The following is a 26092-nucleotide window of genomic DNA, read 5'->3' as shown; positions in this document are numbered from 1 at the left end:
TCCTCTTTCATGGTGCCGTTTACTGTGATTAGGTTCCCTGGTCCACTTGCTGAAAAAACAAACAAACAAACAAAACATTATGTTCCCACCACCATGTTTGACAGTGGGGATGGTGTTCTTAGGGTTGAACGCTTCTCCTTTTTTATGCCAAATAAAGGCTACATCATTGTGGCCAAACAATTCAATTTTTGTTTCATCTGACCATAAAATAGAAGACCAGAAGTCTTCTTCTTTGTCCAGATGAGCATTTGCAAAAGCCAAGCGGGCTTTTGTGTGTCTTATCTGGAGAAGTGGTGTCCTCCTTGGTCTGCGTCTGTGGAATCCAGCGGTGTGCAGTGTCTGTTGGATTGTCTGCCTTGAGATGTTGCCATCAGCAGAGCCCAGATTCATCAGGATGGCCTTGGTGGTGATCCTTGGATTCTTTTTTACCTCTCTCACTCTCCTCCTGGCCAGCACAGGTGTCACTTTTGGCTTCCGACCACGTCCTCTTTTTTCACAGTGAAGAAGATCTTGTATTTTTTAATAATACTTTGCACTGTAGCCACTGGAACGTCAAAACATTTAGATATGGTCTTATAGCCCTTTCCTGACTTGTAAGCAGCCACAATGCGCAGCCGCAGGTCCTCAGTGAGCTTCTTTGTCTTAGCCATGACTGTCCACAAACCAACAGCAGAGAGTGTCTGTTTTTCACCTGTTGAGTTGATTAAAACAGCTGTTCCCAGTTAATCAGTGTACTTAAGATGCTTTAGAACAGCTTGGACTATTTGGAATGGTATAGAACTTTGGATTTTCCCATAGACTGTGACAGTTTGCAAAGTGTATGAATAATTTTGGACATGCCACTTTTTGTTCAAATGTAAATAAATGCTGAGAAAATAATAAAAATAAAAGTAACTAAGTCAGAGTCAGAATTTGCCAGGGGAAATTAATAATAATAATTAATAATTTCGGACTTGACTGTATATTAACAGACTATTAACTTAGTATTCCTACTTAGAACTTACTTGTGTAATCACACTGAAACAAATATTCTGTTCTGCATAGGATGGTTGTGGGGAGTTTATCCAGTGTTTCCACATGGAGTCCAAGGCAAATCATCACGGACAATGACAACTCACACATTCTCATACCTCTGGCCCCCAATGAGCCCTACACACAACAAGGTCAGACCCACAGCCTTTATTCAGGGACATCTTGCTTTTTTTATGGTCCTGACCACAGACGTGGCTTTGCAAATAAAAAAATTAACTTAAAATACAGTGCTATGTAATTAAGTGCGTTATGTGTAATGACGGTCCTGGCATGAAGAATTTTGCTATTTTTGTGCTTACAGCTGGCAGTTCAGTTGAGAATGTCGAATTTCAAGGACAGAAGGAGAGCTCAAGCCCACCAACTGACAGTGAAAAACAAAGCCAACTTCAGTTTAGGTATCTGATACAAAAGAACACATTTTTATAAGATTTCTGTTAATAAAATTTCTTCTTTGAAGACTAATAGCTATTATCTGTATTAACTTTTGATGTCTCAGCATGGAACCAGACTTACCAGCACAGATTGCGCCTGTGACCAATGTTATGCCGACCCCTGGCCTTCCTGAGTCCATGACTGTTGGTGAGTCGACCCAAGCTAAACCCTATTATTTTACAGAGATCTTATTTTGGTCTTTTGCTCTTTTTAGTTTTGTTTTTGAAGGTTGCACCTATACAGGAACAAAGTTTATACCAATTTAAAGGAATTGTTCACCCAGAAATGGAAATGGTAGTTCTTTAATTATTTATTTACTCATTTGTTTACCTCATGTTGTTTCAAAACTGTTGTTGTTTTTCTATGGAACACAATTTTGAGATTTATATGGTCACACAGAACTTTTCAATACAACGGTCAGGCTCTAAAAATGTTTAAAAGTTAAATATCAGCAAGATTTGTTTTAATTTGAAAAATGCAAAATGCAAAGTAAAGACTTTACCTGGTAACAAAGCATTGCTGTTATAAATAAATGCTGTTTTTTGATCTTTCTATTCCTCAAAGATTCATGAAAAAAAGAAATTGTTTCAACAAACATATTAAGTAGCGCAACTGTTTTCAACAGTGATACTAATAAAAAGAATTAAATAAGCATATTACATTTCTGAAGACTCTAAAAACTAGAGTAATGGCTGCTGAAAAATCAACTTTGCCATCAAAAAAACGGTAACACTTTACAATAATGTTCATTAATTAAACATTAATTAATGTACTAACTAACATGAACTAACTATGAGCAATACATTTGTTACTGTATTTACTAATCTTCATTAACGTTAGTTAACGAAAATACAGTTTTTCATTGTTTGTTCATGTTAGTTCTCACTGCATTAACTAATGTTAAGAAGATTTTAATAATGTATTAGTAAATGTTAATTTTAACATTAACAAAGAATAATAAATTCTGTATAAGTGCAGTTCATTATTAATTCATGTTAACTAATGTTTTTAACTAATGTTAACTAATGAACCTTATTGTAAAGTGTTACCAAAAAAACATTTCATTTTAAGATATATTCAAATAGAAATGTTATTTTAAAATGCTTTAAAAAATAATTATAATTTCACAGTTTCTACTGTGTTTTTGATCAAATAAATGCAGCCTGGGTGAGATCATAAGAGATCTTTCAAACTTTTGAATAGGGCTGCAACGATTCGTCGACGTTGTCGACAAAAATCGATAATAGAAATAGTCGACAATGAATTTCATTGTCGATGTTGTCGCCAGACAACCGAGTGAGGCATCTTTCTGCCGAGAGTCGCACATACGCAGCTTCTATGCTGAGCGATAACATACAGAAATGGCGGCGTCCAACGCAGCAGCTGCGCGTACCAAAACACGCCCGTTTCACACATACTCCGTCTGCAGTGCGTTTTTTTTTTCCACACCCATGTTAACGGATTAGAACGTTCACAATGTACGGACTGCAAACGCGTTCTGTGTGAAAGCAAAACGAGTCTGTGCTTCTTCTGCACCGCATACGTAACGCACACGGACTGTAGACGCACTGCAGACTGAGTATGTATGAAACAGGAGTAAAGTTTGGGAGCATTTTAGCCTGCTACGGCGAATTAAAATATTACCTGCATGGTTTGTAAAGCAGTCCTTGCGCATCACTGCAGCACCTCTGTGATGCAAGAACATTTAAAGAGAAAGCACGTCGGACAGTTGAATGAAACGGAGTTTGGCTGGCCTCGGTAAGATTTAAATAACATGGAAGCCAATACGTTTTGTTTTGGATATACATTTTTGTTTACTGTTTTATTGCTGCTGATGGTTTACAGGAAGAAAATGTTTACTTGATTTTAATTTATTTTTTCTTATAAAACAAATGTGCCTGTCCATTAAAAAAATTATAGAGTTTCTTAAATTATGCATTTATGTCTGTACTGACCGAGCACTGTGCCTAATTGGTTTTAGACAGGGCATTTTTATTTACTTTTAGTATGAATTGGCCTATCAGCAGCAAAATATGCATCTTTTATTGAAGTACCCCCTTCTTTCTTGTGTTTACTATAATTTTCCACATAATTAAAGCAATCTCATGCTAAATTTGAGAAAAATTGAATAATTATCCGATTAGTCGACTAATCGTTTCAATAGTCGGTGACTAGTCGACTATTAAAATAGTCGTTAGTTGCAGCCCTACTTTTGAATAGTAGTTTATGAAAGAAAAAACTTTTTTTGCCAACAAACTTTTTTTGAAGTTTAATAGCCTGTGGTCACTATGAACTTTGTTGTATGAATAAGATCTAGATGAATGTTCTTCAAAAATGAAAAAAAAAAAAAAAAAAACTTTTTGTGCTCCACAGAAAATAAAAACTGCAGCAGACTGTTTTGGAACAACATGAAGGTGAATGAGTAGTAATAGAATTATCGTTTTAAATGATTGTAATCCTTTTTGAGTGAACTGTTCCTTTAACTACGCTTGTGTATTTGAGCTTCATCTAAAGCGTTTAGGTCTTTAAGGATTTGGGCTGTGGACAGATGGCATCATTGAGGTAATTTGCCTCGACTACAGCTCTGTTGTCTAGTGGTTTGGTGCAGATGTGAGACTGTTTGAATCATCGTTTAAATATTGGCCATGTGACTTTGCCTTTGAAAACATGACATTGAAACTGGAAATTAGGATGGTGATCCAACACTTGACTGTTTTTGTGCTGTAGAGACATGATATGCTTGTAGGGATAGACATCATTCTGGACTTCGATTTCTATTCTTTTGATTTACCCCTGGCATACTTCCTCTTTCCAGATGAGGGCACTGTTGGTTCAGTGTGAAACACTCTCATGCTATTCCTCTTTTTCTCTCTCTTTCTTTTGTCTGGACAAAACACAACTTTGAGATGGGGCTGGAGGTGACTGATCCAGTTATACTTCAGCTTTCAAAAATAAAAAGGAGAAAAGATGAAAGCAAGAAAATGTTCCATGCAGAGTTCCCAGATCTGCTTGTGCTCTCAGACAGGAGTAAAATTCAATTTCAGATCAAACATAGCTTTCTCCATATGCCTTAATAACCTATTAACTGCTGTTTAATTATGAATGCAACAAACATTACCTTTAAGGCTTAAAAATGCTATTTTCTCCTTAGTTTTGTTTTCATGAGCTATACAGTCGACAGCTTTTTGACCTGGATCATTATATTTATATGCATTTATGTACTGCACAGACTTTTTATTTATTCACTGCTAAAATAATTGGGGTTTTGTTAACATTATAGTTTGTTTAATATGCAGAAACAACTATAAGTCATTCTTAAAGGGATCGTTCACCAAAAAATGAAATTTCTGTCATTAATTACCCACATGTCGTTCCAAACCCATAAGACAAAGTTTATCTTTGTTTATCTTTTAAGATATTTTTGATGAAATCGGAGAGCTTTCTAACCCTGCATAGACAGCAATGTAATTACCACATTTAAGACCCGGAGAGGTAGTGAGGACATCAATAAAATAGTATATTTGACATCACTGATTTAACCGTAATTTTATGAAGCTACAAGAGTGTGTAAAGACAAAAAAAAAAAAAAGACTCTGACTTCTGCTAAGCAGAATCATGAATATTTCTATTTTGTTGTTACCATTGCCTTGAGCATTTGGCACTAGGACCAAGTCCAAGCCTGTTAAAATCCACCCCCAATGGAATACCGATTTTATCTTTTTTTTGTTTAAAGTATCGTGAGAGTAACCCATTTGTGAGATCAGTATCGAGTAAGATCATTACGTTTATTGATCCGAATGGTGAAATGAGTCTATAGTTACACCCCTACTTGTAACACAAAGCCGCAGGTTCAATTCCAAGTAGGGGTGACCCCATTGTGCCTTTAAACAGACACTTAATCCCAGGTTACTCCAGAGGGAATCTCCATGCAGATAATGCACCGTAAATAGCCTTTGATGAAAAGCCTGTGCTAAATGCGAACCAGTGCCAGGTGTCTCAGACTGCTGTCTGTGAACCTGGCTTTCTGGGAAGGAAGTCAAAGATTCGCCTCCTGCACTTGCCTGCTACCTCTCAGGATTACAAATATACTTGGACCATCTCGCCCTGGTGTGTTTCTCCTCCTCCAGATGAGGGGCTCTGGGAGAGGAAGCAGGCTATTTTGCAAGAATTCTCCTCAAGATTCTTCTCCAGCACACACACACAATTCTACGCTGCTGTGTGGCATTACCGTGACAAGTGCATAGTGCAGCGCATATTTACAATCCTTTGAGTGGGTGAAAACGGCTCTATCAACAGATTTATTCTGTAAAATTTATGTATATAATTCACGTACTGTACTTAATGTGAACCAGTGTCCAAGAAGCACAGAGGACAAAGCAGCTTGCAAACAGTTTTTATTAGAAAACATACACAACGTTCTGAAATGCTTGATTCTGATTAGTCTGATTAGTGGTAGGTCTGGGTTGTTCATTTAGCTGGGTTAGCAGAGCTTATTAGCATTTATTGCAATGAAACGGGTCACTGTGAACAGAGCTGTTTTGGACAAGGTAAAAAGGGTGTTGTTTTACACTACCATTGAGAAATTTAGTTTTTTGAGGAAAATGTTTCAGGATTTGTCTCCATAAAATGGATATGCATGGTGCCCCCAAGTTTGAATTTCCAGTTAAATGCAGCTTCAAAGGGTTCAAAACGATCCCAAACGAGCAAGGAGGGTCTTATCTAGCGAAACGATTGGTTATTTTCAAAACAAATTGAAGTGGCATGCGTAGTCTGTGTGATCCGGGCCAATACAGTTAATCCTGTTTTCTTCCCCAACTTCAAAATTCATCCTACATTGCTGCAAAAGTACCGACCCAGTGTTTACAAAGTGAACATACAAAGAAGAACAAACGCCCTTCACAAAAAAAGGTAAAACAGCGTTGTAGGATGATTTTGAAGTTGAAGACGAAAATTAGATGGGAGTTTTTCTACATAGCCTAACTGTATTGACCCCAATTACACGGACTACACATACATATCCATTATACATACATATCCATTATATGTAGAAAATCCTGAAATGTTTTTCTCAAAAAGCATAATTTCTTTATGACTGAAGAAAGAAACGCATTAACATCTTGGATGACAAGGGGGTGAGTACATTATCTGTACATTTATGTTCTGTAAGTGAACTAATCCTTTCAGGCCCTAAAGAGTAATATCGACTTGTGGAAAATGGACATCCGATAACCCCTTTAAAATTAGGGAATGTTGTGAATTTCCTTATAGTGTTAAAATTTTATCTTACGAAAACAGTAAGCCCGTTTCAGTTCTCACGACTTTACCAATTAGCGATTGGTCATTTTATTCAGAAGTTGGGACTATTCTGCTTTATTGCGCCTTGTATTTCCTCCCATTCATAAGTAATATGATTTCAGGATCTTTGTGTATTAACAGTCTTTGGTGATGTTAGCAATAGTGCCTATTTGGATGAGCATTGTGTTGAGGGTGTCAGAGGTTTCAGTTTGCAGTTTTTTGCAGCATTGATCACTGTAGACAAGCACAGACATATATTTTGAGTGCATTAATGATGAAACAGATGTGTTTGTTAGTCAGAATCCCCTCAGTGTTTAGCTTGAGCTCATGGAATGAATTCTGCATGCTCACAGATTGTTTCATTATAACCAACAAAGTGTAAACATGATGTAAAAGATAAATTGTGAGGGGTAAACAGCTTTTTTGATTATAACAGGAATTTTCTAAAGAGCATGTACCTCAGTGAGATTGTGATTGATTGCTTCAGTGATTTTAAAGTATATGTTCTTTGTTCAGTTTTGGTATATAACCCATTCACGGTTTAAAGAACAGTTTTAACCGCTTACTACAAGCTGCAAAGTTTCTGGAGTAACAACTGTATTTAAATTCGCAACTGTATCTGAAATCCCAGTGATTGACAAAGTGATAACCATAGCAACAGATGACACAAAAAATATGTCAAAATATTTGTAAATTAAGTTTTTAAAATAATATGTTAATGTTTTTATTATCGTTATTAATAACTCATTAATTTTTTTTTGTAAATGTGTAAATATTCCCAATAGTTTTTAGAAATTGGTACAAAGAAGAGAGGTTACTATCTCCTCTTTTAATAACGCGCTTTGTAGGGGTCAAACGGCTTGTAGTTGATTCATGATCCGTATGGATTTATTGGGAGAACAGAGTATGTCGCCTTAGGAGAGGCTAAATCCCTAAAACCTATTGTCACCTGTGGTGTCCCTCAAGGCTCAGTGCTCCGGCCCATTCTGTTTATTCTATACATGCTCCCCCTCGGTCGTATCATCAGCCGGCATGGAATATCATTCCATTGCCACGCTGTTGACACTCAACTTTACCTGAAGACCAATTCATCCACTCCTGCTGCCCTGTCATCTTCTACCTTGACTACCTGTCTGGAGGACATAAAGGCATGGATGAGCCAAAATTGCCTCAGTTGAACAGCTCAAAGACTGAAGCCATTCTAGTAGGCACCCCAAATCAGGTCTAAACATCTGTTATTTCCAGCATTACCTTTTCTGGCCAACACTCTCTTTGGTTTCATCTGACTTTTGAGGCTCACGTTATACATCTGTGCAAGACTTTCTTTTTCCATCTTAGGAATATTGCTAGACTTCGTTCTATGCTCACTCTTGCCGATGCAGAAAAGCTTGTCCACGCCTTTGTCTCTCCAAGGCTGGACCACTGTAATGCTCTTCTTATTGGGATCCTTGGCAAAAGCATACAGATATTGCAGTGCATCCAACAGTGCTGCTAGGATTCTGATGAGGGTACACAAATCGATCATGTCACCCCATTCTCAAATCACTGCATTGGCATTATTCAGGATTGTTTATAAGGTCTTTCTTATATCTCATATCTTAAGGAACTCCTTACTCCACAAACTTTTAAACGTACACTCCGTTCTGCATCAGCATATTTACAAAAAACCCCTAGGACTAAGCTTCGTACAATGGGAGATCGGGCTTTCTGCTCAGTTGCTCAAAGTGTGTCGAATGCTCTCCCTGACCATCTAAGAAATCCTCAGACTGTCGATGGTTTTAAACTTAGCAAAGCCTTTAAATGAATCTTAACATTTATTTTTGTTTTTAATTTTGTAGCACTTTGAAATTCTGTGTGAATATAACTGATTGTTTAACTGGATCATTTACCTGACCTTATTTTTTTGTAACATTGTCCTGTTGTATTTATCTATGCTTGTAATTTGTGTATTTGTTCTTATTTTTTACTGGCTGTTCACTTGTGTTTAATCAAGTTTGAACCTTCTTAGTTAGGCTGTGGTATCGAAGAAGTACTGCAAGTAATAAATCGAAAGCAAAGTTACTTTGAAATATTGTTTTTTTTGCGAAAAACTGATCGGAAAAATGATTTAATCCCTGACTTAAAAAACACAGTATGATTCAAACCATTAGTTTTGTGATCCTTTGAACCCTTTGCACCATTTCAGTCCCTTATTCACCTCTGGATATCTTTTTTCAACAATTTGATGATTCATTTACATAATAATTATGGGTAAATTTGTATGGTTCGGTAAATATTGATGTTTTTCTTTGCCTTTGGGTTTATTTTTTTCCTCCAGGGTTGAAGTTATATTTTGTTGAGCAGTGTAATTTATCATTTTCAGGAGTTGCTTTTTGCCTCAGGATGGTTTCTTTAATTTACTGATTCATTTGGGACAATATTATACAATCCTACCCCTGTATGTTTTTTTTTTTTTGTAGTCTAATTTATATCCCTTTTTCAACAACCCATGTCTTGAGTGTATCTCTTGGCCAGATTTATTACAGTAACCAGACTGGAAAAAAAAGAAAGATGCCTTAAAACAAATGTTATCCTTTTGTTGTAACCATTTTCTGGAATTAGTTTTCGAAAGGGACATTGCACATAAGTGAAGCGGTTTCTGATTACGCCTATGGCTGCCAAATTGATCTCTGGTGGTCTGATAAGCTTTTTCTCAGTAATTGAGCTATATTGCTGTTCAATGATACCAGTGTTGTTGTTCCTCAAAAAAATAACAAAGACATATTTGACTTTCTTTGGCTGAAAGTACTTTAAGCTTGTTAAATGTGGATCAGACCAGCTAGGTTTATATAGATGGCTCTGTCCAAGCCTGCGGTTCCTCTGAGATTCATTAAATGATAATGGACTGATAGGAGCGTTCAGACTTTGTCTTTCAGAGCCGTGTTGTTGGGGTTATCTAGGTTACCCAGTGCCAGGTTATCCAGCTTTCAGAGTGCAACAACAAAGAAACTGATTCTCTCTCCTTTTTGCTCGCCAGTCTGGATTTAGACTGTACCGAGTGTTGCCGTTTCTTCCTTAGTGTTTTGAAGTGCTATAAGCTTTATGTTTCACTCTGATTATTCACAGGCTAATGTGTTTTGAGACAAAATCTGCAGAGGCTTCCCTTACGGCTGTGTTATAAATGCCTTACCCTTTCACATCACCTTCATTTTAAAGAAATTAATGTCGTGCTGGTATTTTAAGCCTCGCATAGTTCTCTTTATTAGTTCTGTGGTGCTACACAAATGAAAATGTCAGTGGTATAAAACAGTAACCCTTATTGAAAGAATGAAGACAGGTGTGGGACATTAAATCCCACTGAGATATATTGAGTCTTATTGTTCAGAAGTCATGTTCAGAGTCGGGTGAGGACAAAAGCCATTGTTCATTTTCAGTTGGTTTTGATACCTTTATAACATTTGATTTTTTTTTTTCTCTCCTTAGCTGAACTGCGGCAAGCCATTGTGGCCATGATGAACAGGAAAGATGAACTCACTGAGCAGAACACGTAAGAATTTACAGATTGGAGTGATCATTATGGACAGAGGGTTTTCGCTAATTCATGAAATACGATCCTAACAAATTTGTGTGGAAATCTGTTATTAAAAGAATTCGTTTAGGTCAGAATGATTTTTACAGTTTTCAGAAATTTGTTGATGATTGTGGCCTGTCCTGCCTTGGTGTTGACTTGGGTATCCATATAAACTTTAGAACTATTATTCAATTTCTTACACTAAAAACTGTTATTATAATAATTGTTCATGTGTTTTATTAATTTAAGTTTACTTTTAATTAGTTGATATTAATATTATTATGTAATATGTATTGCTGAAGTAACAAAGTCAACACTGTTTTTTAATATTTGGGGTCAGTAAGATTTTTTTTTTAACTGATTGTTGAATTGATCAAAAGTAACGGTAATCTTTTAGTAAAATTTTAAAGAATATCTGTACTATTTCGAATAAATGCCTATTAGGTGTAAAAAAAAGGTACAAAGCTTCATTGATAAGCTGTTGTACCCCAAAAGGTATAATTTTGAGCCCTTATTTTTCAGTGTGATAGATATTTCACTGACCCTTTTGTTGACAACAAAAAACCCTTTCAGTTGCAGTGAGTGTCAGTGTTGTACCCTATTTGTGAAAAGTACCATGATGTGCACATTCAATAATGTGCAGCTGAGTAATTATCATGTGCACTTGTAGTCATTAAAGACAGCTAAGGAAAAGTGGGTCAGATGTGTGTGTGTCTTAATGTTGTTATACTCTTTGGCACAGGTCTCTGCGCAGTCTCCTGGATGGAGAGATGGAGCACTCTGCTGGGCTCAGGCAGGAGGTGGACAGCTTGAAGAAGAGGCTGGCTGAACTAGAAGAGAGACATGCCGGCAAAGTCCAAGCTCTCATGAGGTAATGTCACTAGAGACTAAGTGAACAGTAGTCTCATATAGGCCAACTATCAGCCTAAAGTCTAGTCCACATTGCATCCAAACACCACCTACTTAGACAGAAAGCTGCTTTTGACCTACATGTGAGGCGCTGTAGATTTTTTTTTTTTTTTTTTTTTTTTTTTAGTTTAGGGGTGAGAAAATCGGAAATTGGTGATACCACAGTAATAGACCCTAGCTACTTCAAGTAACAGTTCGGCAGTTGTTCACTGTTCAAATGTTGCATAACAATAGCAAAGAAATACTTATATTTTTACAGCCATCTTGATAACGCTTTAGTATAGGAAGCCATTCTCACTATCAACTAGTTGCTTTATTAGCATATCTATTATTTACATATTAACTGTTTATTAGCACTTATAAAGCACACATTCTGCGCGACCATATTTTACATCCCTAATCCTACCCAATACATCAAACTTAAAGGATAAACTTGGATGCAAAACTCACTTTTACATGTTGTTTGAACATAAATGTGTGTTATCAGTGTGTGTACACAACCACCCTGTAATGATAAAAATCCACCCAGTGGTATTTTTTTAATCCCTATAAATAATTTACCCTTTTTCAAATCAAGCTATTCTCAGCTTCTTGACTATGTGACATCACAAAGTCCAAGGTCGTTACCACGATAGTCCTCATAGCCCTGAGTGAGCTGTGAACAGTCTGACTGCCATTGGCTGGAGCAGGGACCTAGACAAGAATGGCTCCTAAGCGATTGAGGTGTTTTGTTGTTGGCATCTGAGCCACTGAAGACGTAGAGGATTGACGTTACTTTTATTATTGAAGGGAATGCGCACTCCGATCTACCTTAATGCGTTTATGTTCGCACAAATAATTTGTGATCCTGCTTTACCTACAGATGCCTTTCCTAATAATGTGCTAGTTAGCAAGTTTTGTGGCTAAATGCAGCTGAATTAAACAGGACGGCTCGTCACCTCACAGAAGAGAGGGGCGGGGTAAGCAGAGCTCATTAGCATTTAAAGAGACATGCAACAAAACGGTTTGCTGTGTAAAGAGCTGATTTTGACAAGGTAAGACCAGGTTTGAGAAATTTTAGTCAAAGTATGTTATAGACTTTTCATTGAGACGTAAAGAATCATATCAACTTGTAGAAAATAGGCATCCAGTGACCCCTTAAACAACTACTTTACTAACTACTAATAAGCAGCAAATTAGATGTTTATTTACGCAAAAGTAATAGTTAATGGTTTGTTAATAACAAGAACTGCACCAAAAAAATCATACATTGGATGCAGCAAACTTCATAGACTTGAGCCTTTAGATTTGACTATCAACAGTATATGAGGACATAAGTCACTTTGTTTTGATTTATGTATGTTCAGTTTCTGAAGTCCCAATAATGTATCATGATCCCAAAGAGAGAAATACCAGTTAGAAAAGTTTGGAGTGAAAAATGGAGTGTTTTTGTGCATTCTAGCTACAGGCTATTAGCTGGCTAATGTTAACATTGCTTAATATGAAATATTGTAGTGTTAGAGCACAAAGGTTGGCTGTGGTTTCAGACAGTATGTATTTTTTATTGTTTTAATATGTTCCTTAAGGTTTACTTATAATGTTAAAACATTTTGTGCACAAAAAACATATTAATATGGGGAAAAGTGATTATTTTCAACCCTCATTTTGACCCTCTGCCTAAAACGAGCTATTTTAAGGGGCGGGTCGTTTAAGGCTTGTCAGGAATCAGCCACTGTTATGACTGGCTGATGTCATTGCATAGGAAACAGTGTCAGTGCCCCCTAACTATTGCATGTGAGTGTTTTGACAACATGATAAAAAAGCGGTAATTTCAGACAAAGCATTATGAAATCATTTACTTACCAGTTTTGATGCAGCTGCAGTCAGATCTAATACTGCTTCATCGTTCAACAAATGTTTCTTTGTGAACTCTACATGACACTGTGCTTCGTTTACAAAACAAAATGCTCTGATTAATCCTCAGACACGATCTGGGATGCTATTAAAAATAAACTATCTACTTGTTCCTTATGCTGGGATCTTTCTGATATCTGTACAAAGACACGAACAAGCTGTTTAAACCAAGTGCGTAAAAGCACACTTCTTTCACTCCATCTGTCCTTTTGACGACAGACTCAAGTGCATGGACTGTGTTGACAAGATAGCGGAACTGATTGTAATTTCTATTTGCTTTTGACATGACACTCATATTCAGCATATTCCAGTGATCAGCCTTTTAGCTACTGAATGCCAGTGGGTGGGGTCTATAGTGAGAAAATGACTATTCGTCGATGCCTTGCTCTGGAGGCAGTGTTTATCAAAATGTTTGTGCCCGGTTGATGTCATCTTGCACCTCAGATCCAAATGATTAAATAAATGCTTTGTTTATAATGAGGAGAATGTTTTAAGCTATGAAACTTGCAGGATGTTTTAATAGTATGAAAACCTCTTATAAGCCAAAATATCAAGGGAAATTTGACTTCTCATGTCATGACTCTAAAATGTATTGAGTGAGACATCAAAAATAAGCCATTACTGCAGTTTTTAGTGTCACATGATCCTTCAGAAATCATTCTAATATGATTATTTGGTGCTTAAAAAACAATTTAACAAACACATTATTATTAATGTTTATGATTACAATTGATTACAATTACTATTAATTTTTTAAAACCATCATACATTTTTCCCAGAATTCTACTGAATCGAAAGTTCAACATTTATTTTAAATAGAAATCTTTTGTAACATTATAAATGTCTTTACTGTCACTTTCTACGGTCAAGTATTTTATGTAAGGCTTCGAACTCTTTGTTGAAGCATTTTTAAATACCTATGGAGAAAATCAATGCCAGAAAAGGTCTGTCGCTGAGACTAACCAAAGAATGGCATACGTTAACACTGTTGGGAGTTATTCACTATTAGATTATCAGAAACCATCAAGCATTTCATGTATTAATTCACTTCAAGTAGGAGCTTGAGTAAAATGTTTTTCTAACAGAAGTCTTCCCAGTTGCTTGTTGTCTTAGAGTCTTGCAAACTCAAATGTTAAGAGTCCAGTCAGTTTTTCTGCCTCAAACCTAATCTGTCCCAGTCAATAGAGACTAAAAATAAGGTGTGGAAATGCTCAGTGCGGCTGTGCGCTCAAAGGAAGCACCTATGAGCCGTGCTCTTGGGCTTAGCTCCATTGATTCAGCCTGGCTCAGTGGGCAGTATTTAAGAAGCAGGATCCATACACCAAGAGGCCAAAATGCTCTCACACTCAACTCGACGCTCTCCCACTCTGTCACGTCCAGGTTTAGAAGGACGAGTAGAAACAGACGAAGGGATGGTTGTGGCAGCATCTGACAGTCAGAACAATACTTTACCGAACGCTTCAGAGCTGCCAGGGTTTTTGTCTTCCTGAAGTGCTGCTGGATTATTGAGAAAGACATCTTGCTTTTGTGAGCATTTCATCAGCTCTAATGTAGTGGTTCCTCAGGGGGATAATGTGGGGAGTGAATGAACAAATTAATTTAGCTCAGTAGGAGGACAGCGGCCGAGAGCAGGAGGCAGGCTTGTCAGTATGACGCTGTGTCAAAAAGAGGATTATGGGGGAGAATACCACACTCAGTATCATGCTGGTGACATCTGCACTGTGTCTGAATGGTGCATCCCTCCACTTGCTCTTCATCAGCCTGTTTAGACAAACTGACACTGGGTTGGCCTTGTTTACATGTCAATTTAATAATCTATCTGAAGGGGCCGCCAGCCGATCCTTTTGTATTTACCGTTGTGCTTAGTCTTGGAGAGTGCTCTCTTCTGATTGGCACGGAAATGTATTTGACCTCCGTTTTGGCTCAGTAATCGTCACATTTTGTAACACTTAAGATAATAGCAGCTACTGTTTAATGCTGGTTGACATTTTATTTACCTGTAGCCTTAGGGAGATGGAAATGGGTCCTGTGAAGGGCATCTAGACTGCTGTTATGCATAGTCAAGTCTAGGCTGTACATTTACAGTGCTGAAGGAGCATCTGTGGATTTCTGTGAAATATAGTTTTGCATTTAGCATAGTTGTTGGTGAGGCATAACTGTAGAACAGGGATTTCCAAACTACTACTGTTGTAAGGGTTTTACTTAAATAGTTTATATTTCAGTTATTTCAGTTTTTATTAGTGCTTGGCAGCGATTAATCGTGATTAATAGCATCCAAAATAGTTTTACTGTACTGACATAAAACATGCACATATAATATATATTTAGAAAACATTTACATGTATATTCATATAATTTATAATATATAAATATATTTAATTTATACAATTTTCTTAAATATGTACATACATGTGTGTATTCGTATATACATAATAAATATACACAGTACACGCACATATGTTATGTACACAAAAACTTTTATTTTTGATTAATCATGATTTATTGTTGCCCAGCTCAATTTTTTTTAATATGATTTAATAAAAATAAAAATATTTTTAATACAATAACATAATAAGCAACACTTTTATTCAGGTATTAATGATTATTGTTTTATTGATTTAACGTACTGATTGTAGTTTATTCTAAAAGGCATATTGTTCATTGTACTGTTAATTTGGTTAGATATTTTTAATTTAGTATTTTTAATTTCAACCTTGTCCTGTTTTTGTGGAGTCAGGTTTTAGTTGTCTGAGCTTTTTAGTCAAGTTTTAGCAAATGAAAATGATAAATTAATTTATTTTTTTGCAAAATTATAATTGCATATTGTTGTCATTTGAGAAATTTGTTTTCAAATTTCAGGCAGCTTTTTTACCCATGTAGTGTACTGATTCATTATAGGCTATTCAATATATAAATTAATATCAAAGACTTGCATGCACTCTCTCTGTCTACATTATGAAAACTGAAAAACAAACAACAATATTCTAACAGTGAAATTCCTAATACTAATTCCAATGCTAGTATATTAAAACAACAGCAGTTGAGTATGTGCATTTTTTTCACCAACCACAATCACAAACAAAAATTGTCAACATCTTATGACACAACACTGATTGGCTGAATGACACTTTAATTTAAGCCGACAGAGACAAACTTCAGCTTACTTGTTGGTCTGTGTTTTCATATCATCATCTGCACTTCCGTATTAAAGAGAGAGCGTGTGCACATGGTTGCCAGATTGCAAAAATTAAACAAAACACGGGCAGAAAATTGGTCCTTTTAACCAAGGAGCTCTGATTTGGGGATCTCTTGTTATCTGGCAACCGCACACATGAAAACTCATAAAGTAGAGGCATGTACAGCAGTCTGCACTAATATTTTGTTTCCTTTTTTATAAAATAACTAAAAAAAAAAGAGATTATAGTACAGTTTTTATATTTTTTTTAAATACATTTAGTCTTGTCTTTTATCGTCAACGATATTGCATGTTGATATAGTCACAATTATTGTTTATTGACTTTATTGTTGTCTCGTCATTGCTTTATTTTAGTCATGGAAAAAAACTCGTAAACACTTTTTTTTAGTTTTCGTCAGTGAAATGAACACTAGTTTATTGGGCAATTATTCAGGTCTATGGTGTTTTTTAATTATTAAAATAAATGAACTTAAATAAACTATTGAATTGAACTATTGAATTAAATAATGATTCAATTTTCTTGATGCAGAGCATATTTTAATTAAATTTTAAGTTATGCAAATTATAAGATTTTTTTAAAGATTATGAAACTAATTGTTCATCTGTCATCTGTTCATTTTTTATAATTGGATCAGAAGCTTAAATAAGCCAAAATGCAATTTTATAGAATATATTTTAGAAATTTGTGGATAACTTATTGAATTTTATGAATGATAGACATTATGGTTCGTGGAACGTTGAGTTCTGTAATCAGAGAGGTTTTATAGCAAATCCTTTGTACCTCATTCTTTTAATAGTTTTTCTATAATCCAATTCCCTAATAGAGTTACATTTAGGGAAATCACTGAGAAGAAATGCTTTTTAAAAGAAAACTGTTTAAATTCTGTGTGTACATCAGAACATGTATAGGGCACATAGCAGTGTTTTTTAAATACAAAGAGAAATTGGCGCTTTCGCATCTTTCACAGTTTTCCTGGTTGCATTTCCACCGGCAGCAGGAACTCTGAAGTGGCCAACAGCAACAATTACAAACGCCAACAACCGGTGAATTGAGACGCCATGATTGAAGCTGTTTTTGTTGTTTTTCTTCGGTTTTGTTGTTTTTACTGTGCTTTTTCAAAATGCCGGGTAGCCGGTGTTTTGTATGTGTTTGGCCAATCAGCGTACCCTTACGTCTCCGGTAGTTCCTATAGAACTGTTTAACACCGTGTCTACACCGGACACGAGTTGTTACGCTGCGCCGCAACAGCTAAAGTCTGTCTACACTGGACGTGACAAACCGACCATTGCAAATAATTTGAACTTAGTGTGAGCATGTCATAAATAGAACGCGGCAGCAGTTTACTGTTGGGGATTTGTCGTGTTGCGCCGTGCCGCATCCAGTGTAGACAGCATAATAGGTTCTACTATATTTTGTCAGCTTGTGTCCGGTGTAGACACGGTGTTAGACCTTACTTTGAAGTAGAAGCTAATTTAGTTCCCCCAAATGGAGTTCCTAGAACTAATTACATTCCTAGTTCTCGGTGAACTTATGCCAATAGTTCTAGGAACTATGAAAAGGTTTCTTCAGTGCGAAAGTGCCTAAAATGTCACAAGTGTGTTTAAGTTAAATGGTTTAATTGAAACAATTGTTACAGGGCTTTAAAGTGATAAAACACTGACCTGGTTAATTAAGAACAGTGACCTTTTTGTGATATGGATAAATGATTTATACATGCGCAATTCTAGACCTTTTAATCTAAATCAACTATTACTTTGGAGAGAATGACATTATGTGTCTGTTCAAGGTGGCTGTTGAAAGTAGACAACTATATGACCCATAAGCCCTTCAGAGGGAAACCAGCGGTCCTCCTCATGCGCTGGATGTTAGTCTTCTAATATGAATATACTAGCATGTGTGCATACTGTGGCTCGCTCTGCAGGGGCAGTGGAAAAGATCAATGTGGCACACCTGACTTGCCGAGTGCTCCCTATAGAGAAGCTGTCGCTTATTAACTTTAATTAAATCGCTGCGGAATCGTGCGCAGCTCGCCGGTGCGAAAAACGGCCGAGTCCCCTTCTTTGAGAGCCTGCCAGACGCCTTTGGATCTCCTTCATTCTCTCCGCCTATTGAAGGGTATAAAATGGGCAGTGATAAGCGAGTTACAAAAGGCATCCTGGAGGAATAGGAAGGGATGTTTTTCACAGTAACACAACCTGAATTGATTCTGATTGATTTTCCCAAACCACCAGTAACAAGGCTTGTAAGCAAGCACGCATACGCACGCACACACATCTCGCTCCCCAGAACAGCCTTATTAAACTTTGTGTAAAGCAGTTCCTGGAATTGAATTCAGTGGGGGGCTTGCTGTGGGAGTCTCTCAGTGGGCTCCTCATGCGTACTGCACATACATCCTGAATGTCAGTATAGTGTTGGATGATGCTAGTATATCCTTTTATGCTTGATTTTCCTGTAATTCCTAAGTGAATTAAATTTGTTTCAGTGGTGCAGTTCTGTCTAATGTTATGGAAGATGCAAGCTGTTATTACAAATAGTGGTGGAGGTATATTTTAATTCAGGCTGTGAATCAATAAAAATGTAAAAAAAACCAAAAACATAAATCACACCTTGGTGTTAAAGGGACAGTTCACCTAAAAAAAAAAATTCTGTCATTAATTACTCACCCTCATGTCGTTCCAAACCCGTAAGAATGTTCATTTTCAGAACACAAAATAAGATATTTTTGATGAAATCCAAGAGCTTTTTGTCCCTGCATAGACAGCAATGCAACTACCATGTTCAAGGCCCAGAAATGTAGTAAGGACATCATTAAAATATCATTAAAATATGTGACATCAGTGGTTTTAACCTTAATTATATGAAGCTATGTTTTTTTTTTATATATATATATATATATTTAAGCCTCTGGTCATGAGAAACTCTCTGCAGATCCCTGTATAAATTAAATTGATTTTAATAACTCTATAACTTCAATATATGAAGTGTGCATAGTAGGCATGGGATGATAACCGGTTTCAAGGTTTACCGCGGTTTGAAAAAGTCACGGTTTCAAAACCGCAAACAAAAAAAGTTATACCGTTCCTACGATATGTGCATTTTTTGTGTCATCAAAGTGAAAGCGCAGGACTCGCTACTTGGTTGTGTGTGTGTGTGCGTCCCTGCAGCGAAAACAATGCAGCCCCTCCCCCAGCGGTTAGCGTGCAGGCGCGTGTCTGTGATTGTGCACGTGATCCACAGTCAGTGAGATTCAGCAGTAATATAAGTTCAGGACGGCCAAAGGAGGTGAACCCTCACAACACAGAGTGGGGAATAGCAGACTATGGCTGTGTCCAAATTCAGGGTCTACATCCTTCGGAGGACTCATTTGAAGGATGTTACGTCACAGCGCCGCGACGAAGGCTGTCCAAATTCATAGGATCCTTCAAATGCGCCCCACAAATACGTCCTCCTTTTCCCCGAATTTGAAGGATGGGTCTGGTGGATCCTTTCCCGTCCTACCTATCCCACAATTCCTTTCGGCAGAGCGCTTCCAGAATTTTCAAATAATGGCGGACGATGCAAGCGGTAGTAATGATGGAAGTTTAAAAAAAACTGGCGTTTCAAAAAATGTTTTTTTACAGCGGTTGTCTAGTTAGGCCTTTGCTTTTAGCGTTAAGCTTTTTTTTTTACATTTGTATGTATATATGTTAAAAAACATCACTTTCGTAAACTAGCTTCTTTCTTACTGCCTGTGTGAATATCCCCTTAACGTTACACACAGCTAATTTTCTTGTTAGTGATTGAAGATGTTTTTAACGCTTTTAGGGATGAAAGAGTAGTTATTTTGTTTTGTGCAGTACAGATAACCTTACTTCTTGCTTAGCGCTGTCACGGTTGCTAGGCGACAGGATAGGAGCAACGGGGAAGGGAGGGAACTGAAAGAAGTGTAGGCTGTCCAAATTCACTGACACCTACTTCCAGGTTTTGCGGTCTTCGGAGGACCCCTCCTCCTTCAACCTGGTAGGAAGGATCCTAAGAAGGATGCAGACCCTGAATTTGGACACAGCCTTCATGTACTAATTTTACGTTTCTGTGATTGAACTTTAGCACAACAAAGTGAAATCACGTCTTTGCTTTTAAGCCTTCTGTCACGTTAAAGGTGCAGTGTGTAGGTTTTGCGGCATCTAGTGGCGGGATTGTGAATTGCAACAGTCCACTGCTCACCCCTCCCTTTACAGAACTACGGAAGCCGATACAGGATTAAAATCTCACCTTTTTTTGACAGCAACGAATAGTGAGATTTCTTTTAAAACGTAATTTAAGAAATTATATTAACTTAATCATTCAATAAAACTATGTTATTGTGAATATTACTTGTTCATCATTGTGTTGAAGTTAATAAAACATAAGTCTTTATGCACCCCTGAAAACATAGTTATTGCACCTCTGTCTAGAGATCATCTTAAATATTACACGATGCACCTTTAACACAAGTGACTGCAATTTAATTTAATTAAGAAGATTCAATTATTTATTTTAATTATTTTGCCTTCTGTTCCATGTTACAAAATGTTCTATATGTTTCCTAAAATAAAATATACTGTAATCCGTTTGAAAAAAAAAAAAAGGTATTTTTTTTTACCCAGACATTTAAATCTAACATTGTAGAGCAGTGATTACAATACCGTAATACCGTGAAACCGTGATATTTTTATCCAAGGTTATCATACCGTCAGAATCTTATACCGGCCCATGCCTAGTGCATAGTCAATTTTCAATTAGGCACAAAATACCTGATCGGGAAATGTTTTATATATATATTTTTAAATAATTTATTAACAATTACAGAACATAATCAAACTTCATAACAACATTTAATTAAATATGTTATCCATTTAATAATTTCAACCTATTTTAATGAATAGCATGTTTAGCTTGCTTTTATTTACTGTACAATTACAGTAAATTACTCCACATGATGTTTCTCTTTGAAAGCCTGCTCATTTTTAATTTCATCAAATAACTTATTGTTGAACTCACCAGCATCTATGCTATCTATATCTCTTTTATAATTATTGTATTTTTATTATTTTAGAGAAAATGAGGTTCTGAAGGTCCAGCTGAAGAAGTATGTTGGAGCTGTCCAAATGCTGAAAAGGGAAGGCAGCCAAGGCAATGACGGTAAGGAAGCGTTCACATACTATCCAGCTTTTTCTTTCCATAAAAGCGGGCACGGCCATTTGTAAATTTTATGGGTTGGCTTCTGGTCTTAAAAACGCTCGAATGCTTGACATTGTAAATTAGTGTGTCTTGCCTTATTATTTTAATGTATTATCTTAATTATGAACACACTGGTTTGTAGTGCAAACAGTTTTACTGTTTACTGCTCGTTGTTATTCTTCTTATTATTTTCTTATAGCTGCTAATGAACCTGAAGTGTCGCCCGTAAGCTCACTTTTTTTGCGTTAAAGAATAAGGTTGAAATTTGGCTAAATAACATGCAGCCATTTTCATATACTTGCTGGTTAGTAACTTTAAAACTTTTTAAAACTTGTAACCAGATAAAACCACCTTATCAAAGTCAGACACATTAACGTGAAAGATTTTGTGGAGAAAGATTGTTAATTATATTTTGTCTAAAAATAAAAGCACAGTTATCTGTGCAGTCATGCGTTGGATCTGCAGACATTCCAAGCCCCTGAAGGGTTTCAAAGGGACCCCGAAATTTTCTAATTAAAAAAAAAAATATTGAAATATTGCATTGCAGTTGTTCCTTCGCTTCTGCAGACTATTAGCATGTGTGTGATGAATGACATGACATCTCTCCGTGGGATGCTGTCATATGTTTAAACAGCCTGTGTCTATAATTTCAGTTTTTTCAGCGATTTGGTGGGAATTTCAATTATCTCTACATCATTTCATCAACAGCTTGCATCAGATGAACATTGTAAGATTTTTCCATGCACTAAGTTGCACACTAGTGTTGTAGCACGACTCTTATATGCAAAATAAAAGCGTGCCTTACAGGAGCTGAAATGCGAAGCGTTTATCAAAATTCCTGTGTGGGTTGTTTGCGTCTCAGCCCTCCGATAAATCCAGCTAACTGGGTGATGCACACCCAGCAACAATTGGTTGTGAACCTTTATGATTGCGCCCTGCATCTCTTTAATGGATTTGACAAACATGCTCATCTTCACAGACCAGCAGTCGCAGCTTTCCCAGCTCGTCATTGCATTGCGGTATTACAGTATCAGTCAGATCTGTGTGTGGAAGTGCGATCCCACAGGAGAGTAAACCTCAGAGAAACCCCAAACGGATGCCTAATAAAGAGTTTTATACGGCCGGATCATGCTGTGTGTGCCGGGTCTATTATGCCTCCATGTTGGATGCACCAAGCAGCACTATTGATGCAAATTTTCCCATTTGCTTTCTCTCTCTTTCTGTTGTTGCAAGAAATAATACTAGAAAAATAGAGGCAACCACATGCGAGTCTAATGCTCCATTTGAAACCTAGTGAGCTGCCTATGGAGGCTGCATTTTAAAGCATTGAAGATGTACTCCCAACATGATGTTAGTGAAAGTGAAAAAACATACTCAGAATTTGTGCTCTGCATTTAATTTTTCCAAGTGCACACACACAGCAGTGAGTAGTGAACAAACACACACAAACATTATTTATTAAATTTTAATTTTGTTTAATTTTTGTGTGATATAATCACAGAATTTCAAGACATAAACTTAGAATATTGCCTGACTTTCTTACAATTCTCTTAATTGAGGTTTTTTGTTTCTACCACAAAAATAAAATAAAATAAAACAAAATAAAATGGTAACACTTTACAATAACGTGTCATTTGTTAACATTGCTTAATGTTTTAACTAACATGAACACAGGGCTCGAAATTGCGACCGTTTTGGTCGTATATGCTCCCAAAATTTAACCTGCGTGACCTCAAATTATATTTGAGAGCATTTGTGCGAGAAATTGTTGTGGTGCGACTTGTTTTCATTTCTTTACAAAACTTTTGTTAGTCTAACTACTGCACAGACTGCTGTGAGCTGATGCAGTGACAGGTTCGCCGTTCTCTCCAGCATTACATAACCATTTAAACTTCAGCTTTACATTTTTGCCTTTAATGCAGATTTAAGATTTTAGCCGTCAATCACTCCCTGTCACAAACACTGCGCTCCGCTTAACTAGGAACTAGACGTTTTTTTTCCTCTCACCCAACCTCTGTTCCAGATTTGTACAAACTGCATTGCAATTAGGGGTGTGTGATATGCCGATTTTTGATTGTGGACAATTAAAAGGTCTCCACAATCTGCTTTTGAAGAAATAAACTATATTTCGTGCTACAGCGCAGTTTGTCAGATATGATTCTGGTGCCTCCATCTCAATATACAGTACAACGCAGCATACATTTACATCCGATGATAATTCAGCGACAGAGTTCCACTCATGCAGGGGTGTAATTTCCACTGGGGAAACGCTTTTCAAAATCCTGTTTGTGTCCTCCCACTTTTGAATGGTTTTGTTAAAGTGTCTATGCAGGGTCAGAAAGCTCTCGGATTTGATCAAAAATATCGTTCTTTGTGTTCCAAAGATGAATGAAGCTCTTATGGGTTTGGAATGACATGAGGGCGAATAATTATGACAGAATTAAAATTTTTCGAATAACTAAACCTTTAAGTCTTTTGCATGCAACACTTTTTATGTGGTGCACTGTCTATGTAGAGCCCTCACATATGAGGTTCTGTGACTGTTGGGACGCTGCCTGTGTAGGCTGTAGACGGCGAGGCAGCTCACTAGATTGTAGAACAAGGCTTAAATGATTCCTCCCTCTATGTCTTCTGGGCTAATGATGTGTCCGTACTGTACTTTTACTTTGATGTTGAACAGCAACTGGAAAGGATGGTAGGGACACATCAAATTGATATACAAGCGCACAATACGAGACTTTTCATGTTCTGTCAGACTGCGCGCACATGATATGAGCTCTTTTGAAAGTTTTGCTTTAATGATAGTGTGCTCCCGATGTGATCTTGCGTGAACCCACGCTACTGAGATCATGATATGTTAAAAAAGAATTCCTTGCGACTCCCCAAAGTTGAACTGCTATCATGATATTGCAAGAGCATGCAATTAGATAAACGCCTTGCACCACCAAAATGTGAAATTGAAGAGTCTTTTTCATTCCGATATCAAATATCCTTTTATTAGGCTTTGGAAGTGAACAGAAAATCATGCTAATGAGAGAGGTTAAGAGTCTTGTCACTTGCAGAGGCTGCAAAGAGAGCAGAAACAGCTGGGGTTTTCGTTTTTTTTGTTTCTCTTCCTTTCTCCAGAAATGTGGGTCATAGGGGGACCATCAGTTCTGGGATAACCCAAGCTGAGAGAACCCTACATTTGTCTCAGACGATGGATGGTAGTTCTGCAGCTTGTTATGATAATAAATAAATCTGTGTCTCTGTAGGGCAAAATAAGAAGTACATAGGAATGTATCACAATGGTTAACTAGTTGTGCAACAATAAACTAGTCAATTAGTGTGGTCAGCAATTTTATCTAGATTCTTTTTTCTTTTACTTTTAAACATTTTTAGCAGTGGTGCTCTAATTAGCATTCTAACATTGTGCCTTTTTTTAGCTGACAGTTTGTACCATTTTAGAAAAGTTTCATACTTTTCTATTCTGTTAGTCTAGCTTTTTTTTTTTTTTTTTTTTTTTTAAACAAGAAGTCATCCGGAAATAAAGACTTTTGCTGTTGGCAAGTGTGGCTTGGCATTTTGTAGCAACTTTTTCAGAAAGAAATTAAGGTTTTTGAGGACATTTTTCTCCATGAAGTAGATTCTGTGGTGGCCAATGGGTTAAAGGTCCAAATTGCAGTTTCAGTGCAGCTTCAAAGGGCTCTACATGATCCCAGACGAGAAATAAGGGTCGTATCTAGCAAAGCGATCATCATTTTCAAAGAAAAATAAAAATGTATATACTTTTTTTATCCTCAAGTCAAGTCAAGATTATTTATACAGCGCTTTTTACAATACAAGTTGTGTCAAAGCAACCTTTACAGTTTGAAAATAAGAAAATACATTTTCAATAATAATGCAAGAGTTCCATATTGCATCAAAGTCAAATTGGAGAGGACTCATCTGGTTCCCGTGGCCTTGTGCCAGTGGCCGTTTAGGGTAGGAGTTCTTTCCTGATGATCTGTCTCTGGGGCTCATCTAGTTGACATGGTATCCGTTGACATTTGGATGTAGGTGTTGATCCACCATCTGCTCTTGGTATGGACTGGATCCGGGGGACTGCAATGACCATCTGATCTGGATACAGACTGGATCATCTTCACTAGCTTGACCTCATGCATTACGTTATCACGCATATGTGATATAGGCATCAGTACCGACCCAGTGTTTACAAAGCGAACATGCAGAGACAGTCAATTGCCCTTTACAAAAATGTAAAACAATGATGTTTTACAATTTTTAAGTTGGAGGAGAAAGCGAGATGGAGATTTTCACCCTACCCTTACTTTTTTGAACTTCAGTACACAGTTTGTGACTCTTCCAAAGTGATTACATACATGGCGTGCATACGCATCACAGAGCTAGTGCAAGGCAAGCATTTGTGGTTAAAAAGTATATACATTTAAATTTTTTTTAAAAACTGACTGATCATTTCACTAGATAAGACCTTTATTCCTCGGCTGGGATCGTGTAGAGCCATTTGAAGCTGCATTGACACTACAGTTTTGACCTTCAAGCTGTTGGCCACCATTGAAGTCCACTATATGGAGAAAATTCCTGA

General features: G+C 36.8%; 1 protein-coding gene across 2 annotated transcripts in view; it reads left to right on the top strand.

Moving 5' to 3' along the window:
• The window catches only part of snx29 (sorting nexin 29), a 173185-nt gene that overhangs the window by 8687 nt on the left and 138406 nt on the right, over positions 1-26092 (top strand). For both annotated transcript variants that reach the window (XR_012341437.1, XM_073828126.1), the window contains exons 9-14: positions 1045-1163; positions 1334-1427; positions 1529-1611; positions 10222-10285; positions 11052-11180; positions 21383-21468. Coding sequence is in view for 1 of the 2 variants with exons in the window: in XM_073828126.1 (XP_073684227.1) it covers positions 1045-1163; positions 1334-1427; positions 1529-1611; positions 10222-10285; positions 11052-11180; positions 21383-21468 (575 nt within the window). In the remaining variant the exon portion in view is untranslated. The remainder of the gene's footprint in view (positions 1-1044; positions 1164-1333; positions 1428-1528; positions 1612-10221; positions 10286-11051; positions 11181-21382; positions 21469-26092) is intronic.

Source organism: Garra rufa, chromosome 22, assembly GCF_049309525.1.
Source record: "Garra rufa chromosome 22, GarRuf1.0, whole genome shotgun sequence".
NCBI classification, from domain to species: domain Eukaryota; kingdom Metazoa; phylum Chordata; class Actinopteri; order Cypriniformes; family Cyprinidae; genus Garra; species Garra rufa.
Note: the sequence above shows the minus strand (reverse complement) of the source record. Positions and strands in the feature narration are given on the sequence as shown.